At 31.6% G+C, this 15,605-nt stretch overlaps 2 protein-coding genes across 2 annotated transcripts; one reads left to right on the plus strand and one right to left on the minus strand.

Annotated features, from left to right (window-relative positions):
• The first annotated feature begins 481 nt into the window (after positions 1 to 481).
• Positions 482 to 5,766, plus strand: LOC103503624 (KH domain-containing protein HEN4-like). Its single transcript, XM_008467877.3, has 9 exons — positions 482 to 642; positions 1,038 to 1,771; positions 2,599 to 3,060; positions 3,178 to 3,432; positions 3,631 to 3,954; positions 4,224 to 4,297; positions 4,376 to 4,487; positions 5,028 to 5,185; positions 5,293 to 5,766. The coding sequence occupies exons 2-8, from the start codon at positions 1,061 to 1,063 to the stop codon at positions 5,169 to 5,171; spliced, it is 2,082 nt and encodes a 693-aa protein (XP_008466099.2). The 5' UTR covers positions 482 to 642; positions 1,038 to 1,060; the 3' UTR covers positions 5,172 to 5,185; positions 5,293 to 5,766.
• Positions 5,662 to 11,402, minus strand: LOC103503623 (amino acid permease 6). The gene is made up of 7 exons (XM_051083554.1): positions 11,111 to 11,402; positions 10,780 to 11,013; positions 10,592 to 10,685; positions 9,602 to 9,816; positions 9,358 to 9,500; positions 6,522 to 6,749; positions 5,662 to 6,230 (listed from the first exon to the last, which is right to left on the minus strand). The coding sequence occupies exons 1-7, from the start codon at positions 11,211 to 11,213 to the stop codon at positions 5,811 to 5,813; spliced, it is 1,437 nt and encodes a 478-aa protein (XP_050939511.1). The 5' UTR covers positions 11,214 to 11,402; the 3' UTR covers positions 5,662 to 5,810.
• Positions 11,403 to 15,605: the final 4,203 nt, after the last annotated feature.

Below are 15,605 nucleotides of genomic sequence, written 5' to 3' on the forward strand. Positions count from 1 at the left end.
TCTTTATCGACAACAATTGAGACTTGAAATATAGAGAGAAATGTATGGAGGTTTTGAATCACATTACATGCAATTCTTTATCAACAACAATTGAGACTTGAAATATAGAGAGAAATGTATGGAGGTTTTGAATCCATTGTCGACTTATGGATCAATAGTTTGAACAAATTAGTGTAACTATACAAAAGTATTGCCAATACATGATAGCTCAAAGAAAAAATGATTTCAATCGTTACAAACAAGAGTTTAATTCAAAGAAGGAAATCTAAACTTAAATAAATAATATGTGTTTTTAATTAAATAATTCACAAACCTAAACCCAAAATATACATTTTAAAGTAAAAGTAAAAAAAAAAAAGGGCAAGAAAAGAAACGGGTACCCGCTTTTCATATCAGGGTCGGGTCGAATTACCGACAGCGCACACTCGGGCTGGAGCATATGGTCAAAGATGCGACGTGGCATCATATGGAAAGTCGGGTTATTTTAATAACCCGACTCGACCCGGTCAGGTATCAAAACTCAAAAACCTGTGGTTTAGGGATTTCGCAACCCTTTTGCACTCCTCGGAGCTTAAACACATGACAGCATTTCGCCGGAATTTCCATTGAAGGTGGCAGCCCTCCACCTAGAATCTCATAACTGTAAGTTCTTTTAGTACTCCACATTCTTACTCTTCTTCAAGCTTTTCATTATCTTGCTTAAGCCGGCTCTCTACATTTTAGACTTTGCTATGATGGAAGATTCAAACATCAATCGTTCACCGAAACTGTGTATTTTTAATTCGTTACGACGGAGGGAAGAGGATATTATGTGTGTTTGTGTGTGTTTTCGCATTCCCTTGCCTCCTAACAGAAGCTTAGCCATACGTTTTCTCCTTTTTTTTGGCCATAGGTTATTGTTGTTTTTTTGTTTCTTTGGTGTCGATTTTTCTCATTTTGATAAATGTGTTTTTTACATGCAATTGGGGTCTGTGTTCTTGCTCGTTTTCTAGCACAGGACGCTTCAAAGTTGTAATCGGTTTATTAATTTGGAACAGTTTTTTCCGGGTTAGTATCAAGAATGTCTGCTCCATTGACTCCCTCAAAGAGATCACGTGATCGAAGCTCTGTCAAGTCTAATGGGAAAGGAAAGTGGCAAAAGTCATCGAGTTCTCGTTCGCGGCGAAATCAACCCTTCAAATTGTCTCCTGGTTATGCTGTTTTTCGTGTCCTCTTTCCTGTTTCCAGAATCGACAGCCTTGTAGGCAGAGATGGGGATGGTTTATCTAAAATTCGTGAAGAAACAGGTGTAGAAATCAGAGTAGAGGACACTATCCCTGGATGTGATGAGAGAATTGCAGTAATTGGAGGCTCTAATCAAGAAACTGAAGTGAACCCGGAAAAGAAGAGTAAGGAAGACAACAAGAATTCTGTAGTCGAGGAGAATGATGGTGATATTGCCAAGTTGAAAAAGAAGGAAGATAAAGATTCTCCTCCGGTGGAAGATGCTAAACAGAAGGAGGTTACTCATTCGCAGTTGCGAAAAGCCCTCTTTCTTGTTTCTGAGAAGATCTTTGATGAAGAACCGGAGGCAGATGGGACAGATGTTGAAGGTGATAAGCTGCCAACATTTGTCTTAAGATTGCTTGTTCTTTCTAGTCAAGTTGGGTGCCTATTGGGAAAGGGTGGCAGTGTAGTCAAACAAATGTCATCTGATAGTGGAGCGCAAATTAGAATTCTTCCCAGGGATAAACTTCCTCCATTTGTGGCGACCAATGATGAGCTAGTCCAGGTAACTTTGGAGAGGATGATTATTGTGTGTATCACAATTGTAAAATTTATAAATTGATAGTTTGTAAGAAAATCTTTTCTAACCCTTTCCCCTTATTTTGAACTTACCCTCCTTTTATGTTATTTATAAGTATTGCTTGGAATTTCATATCATCTATGGAATTACTTCCTTTTTTGGAAAGATTCTGCATCATTTTAGTTCTATTCAACTCATTTTCTGAAATTTAGGTACGTGGACAAAGTTTTTGCAGTATCAAGTGGTTATTTGGCTTTATTAACAAGGGATCTACTGTGAATTTCCTTTGCTTCTGTTAATATTTTTTGCTTACTAACACTAGTTTGGTAATTAGTTTGATTAAGAGATAACTCTTTTCTGTAACTTAGTCTATACATTTCTGGTAGTTAAAATTGGCAGCTGCAACTCATATTGTTAGTTGAATAGTCATTAGATCCAATGGCACGATTTTTTTAGAGAATACTATCTACTCATTGTGCATCTTAATTTTATCCCTCATACACGCCCCTAGCATGTAACAAGAAAATGATGACCTGAAAAGGAACAATAACTAAAGCATTTTTTGGAATACTATTGTCTGACTTTTGGTCCTTCCACAACCATAGTTTGGACATAGGAAACTGTTAAATTATTGATCACATATTGTCTGTCATTGGAGAGAAACAGTGGTTTAAGGAGGTGACATGCCTTGGTTATTATAAGGTCCATAATTCTGTGTCTTGGATTTCTTGGGCAACACCTAACACAAAGATTTGTTCAATTTCTTGTGCCTTATTTTTATTTACATTTCTATTTTGATGCTACGGATGCAGATTAGTGGAGGAATTGATGTGGTGAAGAAAGCTCTTGAACTTGTTTTTCAGCAGCTAATTGAAAATCCACCCAATGATAAAGATCCTGTCTCCTCAAGCAATGCTGCACAGTCATCACGTTCTTCTGGACAGTCTCTCTCTAGGGCTCATGAATCTCCTCGGGGTAGTTCCATTAATACGCATGGAGGCCCTTACTCTGTGCCTCGTGATGTTGGGAATTTTCATTCCAGTGCACCTTCTCTTGCTCCCAAACAGTATGAAGCCTGCATTCCTGGTCGAAGCAAACCTTCTCATGAAATTTTAAGTTACCGGTTATTATGCCCAACTGAGAGAGTTGGAAATGTGATTGGGAAAGGAGGAGCAATAGTCAAGACTCTTCAGCAAGACACGGGCTGTGACATCAATGTTGTTGACGGTGCCTCGGACTCAGAAGACCGCATTATACTTGTAGCTGGTCCTGCGGTAGGGTAATAGTTCATTGAGTATTCAAATGATAAGCTTTTTGTTTTACCAACCGTTCATCAAGCCTGTTACTACCTTGTTTTTCATTAATGTTCTGAGACCGATTGAACTTTGTAGCATCCAGATGACAGAATATCACCAGTGCAAGATGCTGTTTTTCGCGTTCAGGCCAGGATTGTCAAGGCTGCAGCAGACAGCAAGGAGCAGAACTTGGTAGCTAGGTTTCTTGTTTCCTCCAATCAAATTGGTTGTCTTCTTGGGAAAGGTGGCTCCATCATAGCTGAAATGAGAAAGTCGACGGGTGCATATATTCGTATTTTAGGAAAGGAGCAGATTCCAAAGTGTGCTGGAGAGGATGAAGAAGTGGTTCAGGTTTGTTCGCCAGTTTCACATATCATACTAATAGTAAGAGGATGATATAAATTTGATAAGGATTAAATCATTGCAGATTCATACTAAATAGTTTCCATTTATTTTAGGTGTGGTATTTGGACCGTCCTTCATAATCTGGTTTTTGTTGCATCTGACTTTAAATATTACTGATGTAGTTACATGTCACTTTACTGACAGATAAATGGAGAGCCTGAAACCGTTCAAGATGCCATGTTTCAGATTACTACTCGGTTGAGGCATCATTTTTTCCGTGATGCTTTTCCATCAGTTAATAGTCATTCGAATCCTGCATTCATAGATAGACTTCCTTCATTTCCTTCATATTTTGGAAGGAGAGAATTATCGCCTCCAGGAATCTATTCAAGTTTAGGCCCCTCATTTCACAAGTTTGATGCTCTTAGTGGCATTCCTTCACTCAGTGATTTGCGGGATGATCGACCTCCTTTTCTTCATAGGCCAGGTGCTCCTCTGTTATCTGATAGAAAACCATGGAGCTCTCAGGTATTTAACTTTGGTCTTTAATTAGTTTTGGGTGTTTATATCGGTGATTATTTTTTAGAAGTCTCCTTTTACGTTTCTGATTGTTTCGGTATATTATTAACTGTACTTTGTATTCTTGGTTTATACTTGTAAATATAAGTTACACAACAGTTCCTTCACAAATCATCCAAAGTAAAGAATGCGGCTTTCTGATTTTTTTGTTTGTTTGTTTTGATAAGGTGGCTCTCTAAAGTAGATAATCTTAGACTCTCCTCTAAATTGTATTTCAGGGATTAGTTGAAGGTGGTGTTGGCTTGTCAGATTTTGCAGGAGGCCATCATAGAAGAATTGCTGGATTTGGAGGGTTTGTTATTCTTTTCTCCACTTTAATTAATTTTTCTCACTTGTGAAGATCATTGTTTAATTTTATTTTATTATGCAGAGGAAATAGTCCAGCTATTATAACGAGCACCACTGTTGAAGTAGTTGTTCCACGAAACATTGTCCCTGTTATTTGTGGAGAAAATGGGGAATGTTTGAAACAGATTCGTCAGGTATGAACATTCATTACTGTAGTTAAGATCTAAAGGGAAAAAAGAAAAGAAAGAAACAAAAAGCTTTGTGAATATTACATATTTACTTGCAGAATTATTTTGAGAAATGGGAATTTTTTCTATCAATATAGGAAACAAAGAGTAGGAGAAAAGAAAACAAAAGAAAAGAAAAGAAAAAAGGAAAAGTGCCCTAGATCAGTTATTTGCCGAGTGTGACTTCATCAATTTTTTCTTTTTAATGTTTTTGGATCTTGAAAATGAACCCATCCTTTCAGGGATGGATATCATGTATGCTTTAGTTGCCTTTTCTAAGTTTTTTTTTTATACATGGAATTATTGCCTTGAAGTGATTCTAACAGAGATGAGTGTGGAATATAGAAGCGGTCATTTAAAAATGAAGTTCCAGTTGGTAATCTATTTGAAACATTTTGTCATGTTAATATGAAAAGAATGAAAGGAGCCCTCCAATTAGCAATCTATTGAAACTTGGATATTTATTTCATAGCCACAGCAATCTTACAGGACACATTTGTCTTGTAGATTTCTGATGCAAAAATTACAATTACCGAGCCAAAGCAGGGAGAAGTCGAAACTATGATTATAATTTCTGGAACGCCCGAGCAGACCCATGCTGCTCAAAGTCTTATTCAAGCTTTTGTAATCAGTGAGACCGAGTCAAGTTAATTTTTTATTTTCAGGTAACTATATAGTTTATTCGGCTATCTAAATATTGTTAAACTCGAGGGCAATGTACTTGCAAGTTGTGTTTCCTTTGGCCTTAGTAGAAATCTATTTCTGATTGTAGGTATATGATGACTACTTTCTTATCTCTGGGCCGATTGTTTTGGAGAAAGGATGTTGCACAGACGAGTATTAACAGCTGATACACCTTGGGGCAGTTAGTTTTTCCATAATCTGGAAAATTTGATACTCTCAGGAGCTGCAGTCTATTATATCTGATGTTTACGGCCTTGTGACAATTTTCACCTCTATATATGTAAACACAGCCTAATGATGGCCATATTTTTTGTGATACTTGTGAGCATTTGAAAATCCTGATTCCTCGACTCCAAAAAATGTACTTAGGCGTTCCCCAAACAAGAAAGAAAGAAAGAAAGAAAGAAAGAAATATAAGTGTATTCAAGGGGATCAGAATGGTAGCTGCACAAGGATATTGATTTAACACATATCTTTCATGATGTTGAGTCTGTGCTAACATTGTTGAAATTTCAGTAGTACTTATAAATGCAAACTCACTCGACACAATAATTTACTTGCAGATGGTGTTTTTAAGATTATACTAGAGTTTTCTACTAATCAAATCTAACTTTTGAAGGGTTTGTATGTCTTGACATCTTGGGCCAAGCCCTGAATGGATCCAGCAGCAGCGATGAGTGAAATGACCAAGCAGGCCCAGCTCAATGTCTTCAACCAGATCCAGGTGGAAGAGAATCTTGGCAGTTTAGTCCTTGCTATGTACATCTCTACGGGGAAGTATACAGTCAATGGCCAAAATGAAGCTGCCCCAATCAATCCAAGAAAATCATTGAAGAATGGGAATATCATAGCTACCACAGCCGTCAATATAACATATACAGTCCTCCAAATCAATCTGAAGTAGTTGAGCTGATACTCTCCATTGAAAGGTAAGTTGATGACGTGCTCTGTTGTTATGAATGTGCTTTCTGGCCACTTTTTGTTGCACCATTTTTCCACAAACCCATAAAATGGTTGGCAGAAGACCTGCATGTTATAGTATTCATTTTGAAAACTTAGAACGTAAGCTGATTGGTGTAGCAAGATTAAGCCAAGCCTAAATGGCATTCATGTCGGAGTTCAAAAATGTATAAAATGTAGTTAATTTCGATGCCATCGTTGATTAATCGATGGTGCATCGAAATCCCTACATATGATATACATTTCCATAATCGTTTGCAACAGGGTTTTCTTGTTTTACGAGTGGGACCCCCTGAATTTGGTTGTTAAACAAAAAAGCCCGTCGTATAATTGAGAATTGTGGTTGAGTGGTTTTACCTGGTAAGCACCAACTAGGTGGACAACAATGCAGACATTAGCAAAGTCAATGAGCCAAAAGGGCTCGTAGAAGCCGAAACCAGTAAGGAAATTTCCAGGTGCATCGTTTCCGAATGCTGCATATCCAACACAACCACATAGTATGTAAAAAAGACTAGTGGTTGTGATGCCTACGAAACTTGCCTTCTTCATTGCTTTGTTTTCTGCTGGGTTTGATCTCAACGTGTCCTGTAATTTTCAATAGATTAGTCCACGAGCTGATGTGTTTACTTACATTAGTATATCCAATTAGAGTATTTTTGTGAATGAACGTGTGGAGGTTTGAAAAATGAAGAAAAGGACAGGAAGCCATGGTGGGATGGGGGACAACCCTACCCACCAATGATACAAAGAGACGAGAGTTGGAACATCATCAAAATTGTAAACATCTGTCAGTTTGCTCAGTGTTTATATAAGGAGGAAAGCTGGAGGTTTTAATGGTGGGAATTGGAAGTATTGAATGAAAGTTTAAAGATTGGGTTATGTAGGGTTCCACAGCAAGAAGTTGGTTGGACCGTCAGAATCGAATCCAAACAAAACTTTGTGATGAATCAAAGCCATTTTTGTGAGTGGTGAAGATGGTCTTTACAGAACAATGAATATGGTCCTCACAATATTTCTTACTGTGGCCCATAAGGAATCCAAATCAAACCCTAATTCTATCAAATGCAATCTTTATCCATATTTGCTATTTTACCTTTCAATCATTGACACTTATCATTAGTTTACTAATTTATATCTATGTTTGATTTTTGATATTTAGGATCTAGTTTTTATTGGGTTGTTTTGAGTTTGGTTTTAACTTTATTCCTATTCATTAATTTAAAATAATTATAATTAATTAAGTCTCATCATTATTTACATCAAATTAAAAAATCAATTAATTAACAAACGTGAACAGTGAGCAAAAAAATTTCAAAGTTAAAAGTGAATAAACTAAAATAAAGCTCGAACTTCAAACATAAAATTATAACCATTTTGAAATCTAAAAACTAATTTAAAACTAAGTTCAAAACTTTAAAAGTCCAAATACGAGCAGTTTCAACTCAAAGAATCTAATGATGAAAATGTTATTCGTCCTTTCGAAAATAAAAATGAAATAGAGAGCAATAGCATCTAACTTTTCAGCCTTCTCCCTTTTTCTTTTATGTTCTTCCACCTTCACTACCATACACACAGCAATGCCCCTCAGTAGCTTTTTATTTTCATTCTTGTTGGAAAAACAACATTCTTTTAACTTTTTTTCTCTCAAAGGTTCTTTTCAAAAGAACAACATATACTCGAAGTAATTTTTCTCATGATAAATCAATAATTTTTTTATCAACAGAAATACAAAGTGTATTTAGAATGAATTGTATTGCATCTCAAGCATCACTTGTCTCTATTTTTAAATGTGATTGATGAAAAGAGAAATTATTTTAATGTGATTGATAAAAAGAGATGCACAAAAATATATAACGTATGACATCCGTCTAAGTATTATCTTCTATCTTCTCGAAAACTATAATAAGAAAAACACAAATGATAAGAAACCTAAAAAGTTAGTTCAAAACTAAAAAAAACTTAGTTTTGTCGGTAAGTGAGTGCCCATAAATTATGGGCTACACCACTGTCGGAGTCACTAACATACACTATTTATTAACTAAATTTCAAACCTATGTCATGTCATTATTTGAGCCTATACATATATTTTAATACCAAATAATTTAATGGATTGCTATGTCCACCGTCAACCTATAGGTCCCGTGACTAAAAAAACATTAATTTTGTTCTTGAAAAAAGAAAAACATCTTCGCTTGTTTTCAAAAGGGTTAGAAGTGAATAAAACAAACTTTGACAGTTTTTCTAAAAATATAGTTATAAAGATGTTATTTTAAAAGATACAATAACCTCAAATTAAGTTTAACGTTCCATAATTGCATTAAAAAGATGTAAAGTCGATATCACAGTGAAGGTGAACCAGTGATAATCACTGAACAACTCTTTGACGTTGCTCTAAGCCTTTACTGTTCAAGTTTTTTGGACTTTTATTGTTATTGTTTTCTTCTTCTGAGGAAGAAGAAAAAGAGAGAGTTGTCATTTGTTATTGTTTGTGCACTGTTTGATGTTTTTTTAGACATTATTCTTTGATTTTTCAATTCAACATTAATTGTCCCCACAACTATATTGTTCCTTTTCTTTCTTTCATTTTTGTTCACTCTTTTTGGTGCTATTTTCCTTTTTCTTCCCATTCAAAAGGAGAATCTGTCTTTTTCCCTTTTTTTTCTATTGTATAAAACTTTCTTTAGATTATGGTTGAAGTTTCAAATCTTTATCTTATTTTAACTAAACAAAGGGTCTCTTTTTTCCTTTGTAAATTAATCTTTTTTAAAAAGTGGAAGTTAAAGGGAAAAAAGTAATAATAAAGATAAATCAAAGGAGCAATGAGAAAATGACATGAAGATGCAATATTCACCATCAACATTGAGAAATACAATATATATATATATATATATATAGAAGGTGATTTTTTTTTTTGGTCAGTTACAAGTCTAATCCTTCAAATTTGATGTTTGTGTACTATATATTTAAAAAGGGTTTAGATATAAATTTAAACTTTCAATTTTGTGCTCTCTGGAAGTTCCTCCTCTAATTGTGTAATTAAGTTTTTTAATAAGTGTATAGTAATTAAATCTTTGTTTAGAGGTAAATTTATATACATATATTTATTGGTAGTAAAGATTCTTGCTGATAGCAAATGGAAGTACTTTTATTGAAGTAGGCTAGGAATCTGATTAGATTGATATATAGAAAGTACCTGTATTTCCACTAGAACCATCGAGTACGAATAAGCAAAGGCAATATCTCCAAGAGCTTGGAATGCCTTAAAGATCTTCTCTTGTCCCGTGACATCAACACCAATCGTCGCACCCGTCAAAGTCGTCCGTGCATGTCCATCACCTTCAATATTCGTCAAAATATACAACACAAAAGTTAATTTAAAAAAGACGATATAACGTGACCAACAATATTCAACATGATATATATGCATGCATATATACCTACAACTCTTGCAATGGAAAGTCCGACGCCGATGGCAGCATACGCGAAAGACATGACCGCGGCAATAATAGAGAGAAACGAGAGCTTGTGGAAGTTAGGGATTTGGCTAAGTATAAGTTGTATGGCGGCATATATTATCATGAACGGATATTGGGAAGGGTTGCAATCCGCGTCATGTCCATATTTGTGAAAACAGTTCGATCTTTTCACTGCTCTGTTTTCATATTAAAAAAACTCAGTTATTTCAACAAAACTTTCCATCTATAATAAATAAACATAAATTTAGTTTCTAAATTTTTCTCGTTTAAGTTAAAAAAACACTCTAATAAAAAGATGTATTAGAACACGATCACAAACATTTATAACAATTTTTAAAGAAATATAATACAAATTAACATTCTAATTAGTTAAATAAAACATGAAAATAGAATAATTGGAAAAAGCAAACCAAAAAAAAAAAAAAAAAAAAAGGAAAAAGAAAAGTCAGAAATGAGAATTAATATTTGAAACAAAACCCAACAAATCTTTAATACCAATTTAAAGCTAAGTAGTTTGACTTTCGGTATACGAGAAATAAAAAACAAAAAAGAGTATGAAAAAGAGAAAAACAAAAATAATAAAGTGAGTTTAGAATAATAAATCTCCGAAAGGAGAGATTTTTTTTCTTCTTCCTTTTTCCCAAAAAAGCAGCCATAAATTAATATATATACAAACAACAAAGGGTAGTTTTTTGCATTAGTCAAATGGTAAAAAAGATTATGAAAAAAAACAATTAAACGTGTGCATTATGAGTTGTACGTATCTTTACAGCACATATATAACAGTGTCATATAACGAAAAGAAACCCATAAATTAGATCTTCATGTAACATATTCTTTTTTTCTCTTTTTACATAACTTTGACTAAACCATATAACAATAAATAAAAAAAAAATTGAGTCTAGATGAACCCAAATATTTCTCAAAGTTATGTCAAGAGAGAAGACTTACACCATGCTAATGGAGGCAGTAATTGTGTAACCAATGCTAACACCAACCAGATTACCATATTGAGCCAACCCACAAAATTTAACATTGTTACCTCCTGCAGTATATACCATGATCAAGTAATTAAAACCCAACAAAACTTCCTTAAATTTTAACTAAACAAAAGGGTTGGTTAATAACAATATAATTACCCAAGTGAGCCTTGACAACATCCATATAAGTGTAGTTTCTTTTCCCAGTAACAGGATCTGGAGATCTATAACAGTCAGCCAAAAGAGTTGCTGTTAAATATGTAATCATAGAGAAGGCCACCAACACAGCCGGTCCAGCCACCCAACCGAGCTGCGCTATCGCCCACGCCAACGATAGAACCCCCGACCCTATCACTGCTGTTATTATATGCGCACTCGCCGTCACCCATGTCCCTTCATTATACACACACATATATATATATATATATATTAGTTTAGTAGATAAGACATTAATTAATTATTCCAAACTAACAAACTAAGCTCAACTTACCCGTTCGTTTCTCTCGACCATCGTCGTCGAAGTTCTTGAGGGCGGCTTCGGGGTTTTGATCAAGGTACATGGAGGTCTTAGGGAACTGATGTGCAGCAGCCATTTTGGAGGGGTTTTCTTTCTTTGTTTCTTTGTTTATTTGTTGGTATAGAGAAAATGATGGATTTTATGTGGAAAGTGAAGGGGGAGAGGAGAAGTATATATGATAAATATAGGAAGCAAAAAGGTTCCTTTGTGAATTTATTTTATTTGAATAAAGTTTGGGTTAGAGAGAAGAAAAAAAAATTAAAGTAGAATCCAAGTCAAACAAGGGAATTCTATTAAGTAAGAAGAGATATTAAGAAGAGATATTGAAAGAATAAATGAGAACTACTTTTTCTTTTAATTTTCATAGACGTGTTAAATATTTAAACCAATATAATAAATAATGGCTCTTAATAACATTAATGTAGAATCTATATGTTTAAAAATATAATATAGTAGTTTTGAATTGTGAAGCACTTATATGTGTTGAATTATATATTTGAAAATAAATAACGTACACACATTAGTAATAATTAGCTAAAATGGAAAATAAAGTAAGACTATTTTTTTTTGGAGGATCAAACAATAAATAAATAAATAAATAAATAAAAGAGCTTATATATATATATATATATATATATATATATATATATATATATATATATATATATATATATATATATATATATATATATATATATATATATATATTATATAGAGGTTGTTGGTTGAGAATTGAGTGTGTGTAGTGGAAGAGTTTGAGTATTATTTATGAGAGAGATATATAAAATGTGCTGCACCATCAATGGTGGATATGTTTGTTCTTTTGGATTTGCTAAAAACCCCCTTCAATTTTAGGTATTTGATCAAATGAGGAGTCCCCACATTTGAAAAGACATTTTTATTTTCCTCCATCCATTTCTAATTATTTCACTTTTTCTCCTCCCAATTCCATTCTATATATATTTTATATATATATATATATATCATCAATTTTCATTATTATTATTATTATTTCTTTCACTTGTTTTTCAATGTTTTGTTTTAATGGGTTAATTTGGTCAGAAGATTCCATATGATGATTAGATTACATGGAATTCCTTCTTTGAATGGGTATTTTGAAGTTTGAGTATGTGAGTTAAATTCCCAATCATGTTTTCTTAATTTTGAAAAATTTTCATTCTTTCTTAATTCTCTTAATATTTCTTTTGAGTTATTTAAACTTATGAACAAAAAAAAATTGTGTTTAGATTTTAGAAGTAAATATGAGAATCAAACTCACGAGAAAATCACAAAAGAAACAACAAAAAACAAAAAACCGAAAGTATAAAGTTGATAAAAGACTTAAGAGGTCATAAGTTCAATTCATTGTAATCACGTTTCTCTAAGATTTAATATCTTATCGGTTTTCTCAAAACTCAAAATTGCAAATAACGAGACTTGAACTTGGAACTAAAGGGGGTCAAAAGATAAATTCATTATGACACTTTATAATATAACATAAAGCATCAAGTTGAACAAGTCCCCTCAAACTAATTAACTCGTGAGATTAGTCGAGTTACGTATAAACTAACCTAAATAAGTACTTGTAATTAATTATAAGAAAAATGAATGCATGAATAAAAAGTATATCGAAAATCATGATGTGTATATATATAGTTATGATTAAATTGAAGAATATGTATCATAAGTTAACCTACATATATTTGAATGGTTATTAAATAAAGGTAGATTTTGAACTTATATATATATATAACTTTATGAAAAGCACCGACCGACCTTTAAAGCCGACTTGTTTACAAAGAATAATATTTGTAAATCTCTCTTTTTTATTTTCCTTCTCTAAGACTCCCACTGATTCTGCCATGAAATTTGGAATATTTTTATTACATTTAATTTATATATGTTTTTTGAACAAACCCTTAGAGAGAAAGATTAATTAATTAATTAAAATGATTATTAATTCTCTTAATTAAGTTCTTTGCTTTGTAATCTACAACACATTATTCTTACTGCTTAAGAAATTTATAGTAATTATTATGGACAATGATCATGTTTTTATATATTTAACTAAAAAGCAAAAAAAATAATTTTAATCGTATCACGATCAACAACGATCTCTATTTGGTTCGTAATCCTAAAATTATTTTAAACAAAGAATTCAGTAGAAAATAAAAACGAACTTTTCTTTTTCACTGTATAGTTGAAAACACGATTAGTTTCAATATAAAATTATGAAAATTTTAAAAAATATGTAATATAAAGTATCGATTTTCATAATTTCTCTAACCATCTTTTTTTCTAGATGATTATATGAAAGGTAGTATATGTATATATATATATAATAAAGGTGAAAAATGTTTTCAACAAAAATGGAGAATATTAAACAAAGATATATATATATATATACTATGTTGTACCTTTCCTCAAGAAAATAAAGAAAGTGATGGGGATGTGAAGCAAATTATTAGGAAAATATGAGTTGAGAAATATTAATAATTAGGAAGAAAAAGTTTTGATAAAATGATTTTTTGGATAAGCAAGAATTTAATTAAATAATATTTTATAAATAGATAAAAGGGGCAAAAGAGTGAAGAAGAGATTATGGTCATGTTTCATATACCTTCCAATAATTTAATTTATGCCCAAGTGCCCCTAAAAAATTATTTAATTTTATGAATTGGATAAACATTGCTAAAATATATTTTTTTAATATAGAAAATGGTAAATTGTTTTTTTTTTCTTTCTAGAGACTAGATTTTTGCTATTTTATTAAAATCTTAAAAATATAAAATGAATAGTTTTAATATAGAGATTAAAACTAATAAAATATATATATACTTTGTCTTTTTTTTTCTTCATGTAATTGGGTATATCACTCATAGACAACAGACTTACGTGTTTTTACATTAACGATAGATATTTATAAGTACTAAATATTCAATTAAAATGTGTCTACGTAGTTTATTAAAGTCTATTTATCCATACACGCTTTATGTTTTCCTATGACACAATAGATAGGTAGAAAGAAGTCAAAGTGCGATAAAATGACAATTATTTTTTAATTACAATTATTATAATTCTATTGTAAAGAAAACTTTAAATTTATTAATATATGGTATTTTATCATTGATAGAATATAATTTATGACGATATTTGTAAGGAATGAAAAACTTAAAATCTCAATATGATATACGACAAGACAATAGTATATCATCGATAAATTTAAGTCAACGTTAGAGTGCTTTTATTTGGTTATAGAATCCTCGACAACGATACATCTAATTAAGGTCTAATACCGATAGAGTGTTATCGTAACGGTTTGTCAATAATAGACCATAATATAAATTTAGAATTACGAACGAAAAAAATAAATATTAAAAATGGCTAAGTTTGAATATTTATATAAATGATCACCAAAGTTTTTAAATATTTGAAATATAGCCCTTCTCAGTCACTCCCTAATAGATAAAGAGTATTAGATGTTTTCAATACGATTAAAATACCCTAAATAGAATCTTAATTAAGAACATTACATTATTTCTTATCGTTCAAATTTTCAAATTCACTTTCCAAAAAAGGTTCAAAATTCAACAGTGATATTAACAAAAATCTATATATTTTTTTCTTTCAAGAAAAGGAATTAGAAAATTTTAAAAAAATTATATTCTTTATTTAATATAATTCAATTCACATAAATATGTCTTAACGATTACTATACGTAGGGAAATTGTTATTCTATACTACTACTAATAATTAACAAACATATACGTAGGGAAATTGTTATAAAAAACTTAAATGAAAATTAGAGAGATTTCGATAGGGTTTACTATATTTGTAAGGTTTAAATTTTATTTTGGTCCCTAATGACCTATACGAAAATAATTTTTTTTAGAGACCAAAATAAAACAAAATAGAAAATTTCAAATTTTGTGTAATGCTTCCGTGTAAATATACTCTAATTATTTAATATAAGTTAATAACTAATAATTAAGATGCTATTCCTAAATTATTTGTAGATAGGAAAAGATGTGACGCATTTATTAAATAAAACTTTAGTTGAATTAATATGTTAGGAGATAGATATATGTATAGATTGTGTTACATGCATGCATGGGGTCTATAGTCAAAAACTGTTAAATAGACATAATTAATATTCAAACTATAGTTTTATTTGGGAAGAATCTTAATCCTATTTAATTCATCATTAGAAAAAAAAAAGTGATTAACTATTTTATTTTCCTTTATTTAAAAAGAAAAAAGAAAAGAAAAGAAAAGTAAAAGAATAATAATAATGTATATAATGGGTATATATTATTATACACAAAACATGTGTCGTGCCTACGCACACTCCCATGTCCTTTGCCACATCTTTTCTCCACTATTTTTCAAATAATTACACCCCTTCCCATATTATTAATAATATTTTAAACACAATCCTATCCAAATATTTATAAATATAGTAAAAAGG

The sequence above is a fragment of the Cucumis melo genome, chromosome 4, assembly GCF_025177605.1.
Source record: "Cucumis melo cultivar AY chromosome 4, USDA_Cmelo_AY_1.0, whole genome shotgun sequence".
Classification (NCBI taxonomy): domain Eukaryota; kingdom Viridiplantae; phylum Streptophyta; class Magnoliopsida; order Cucurbitales; family Cucurbitaceae; genus Cucumis; species Cucumis melo.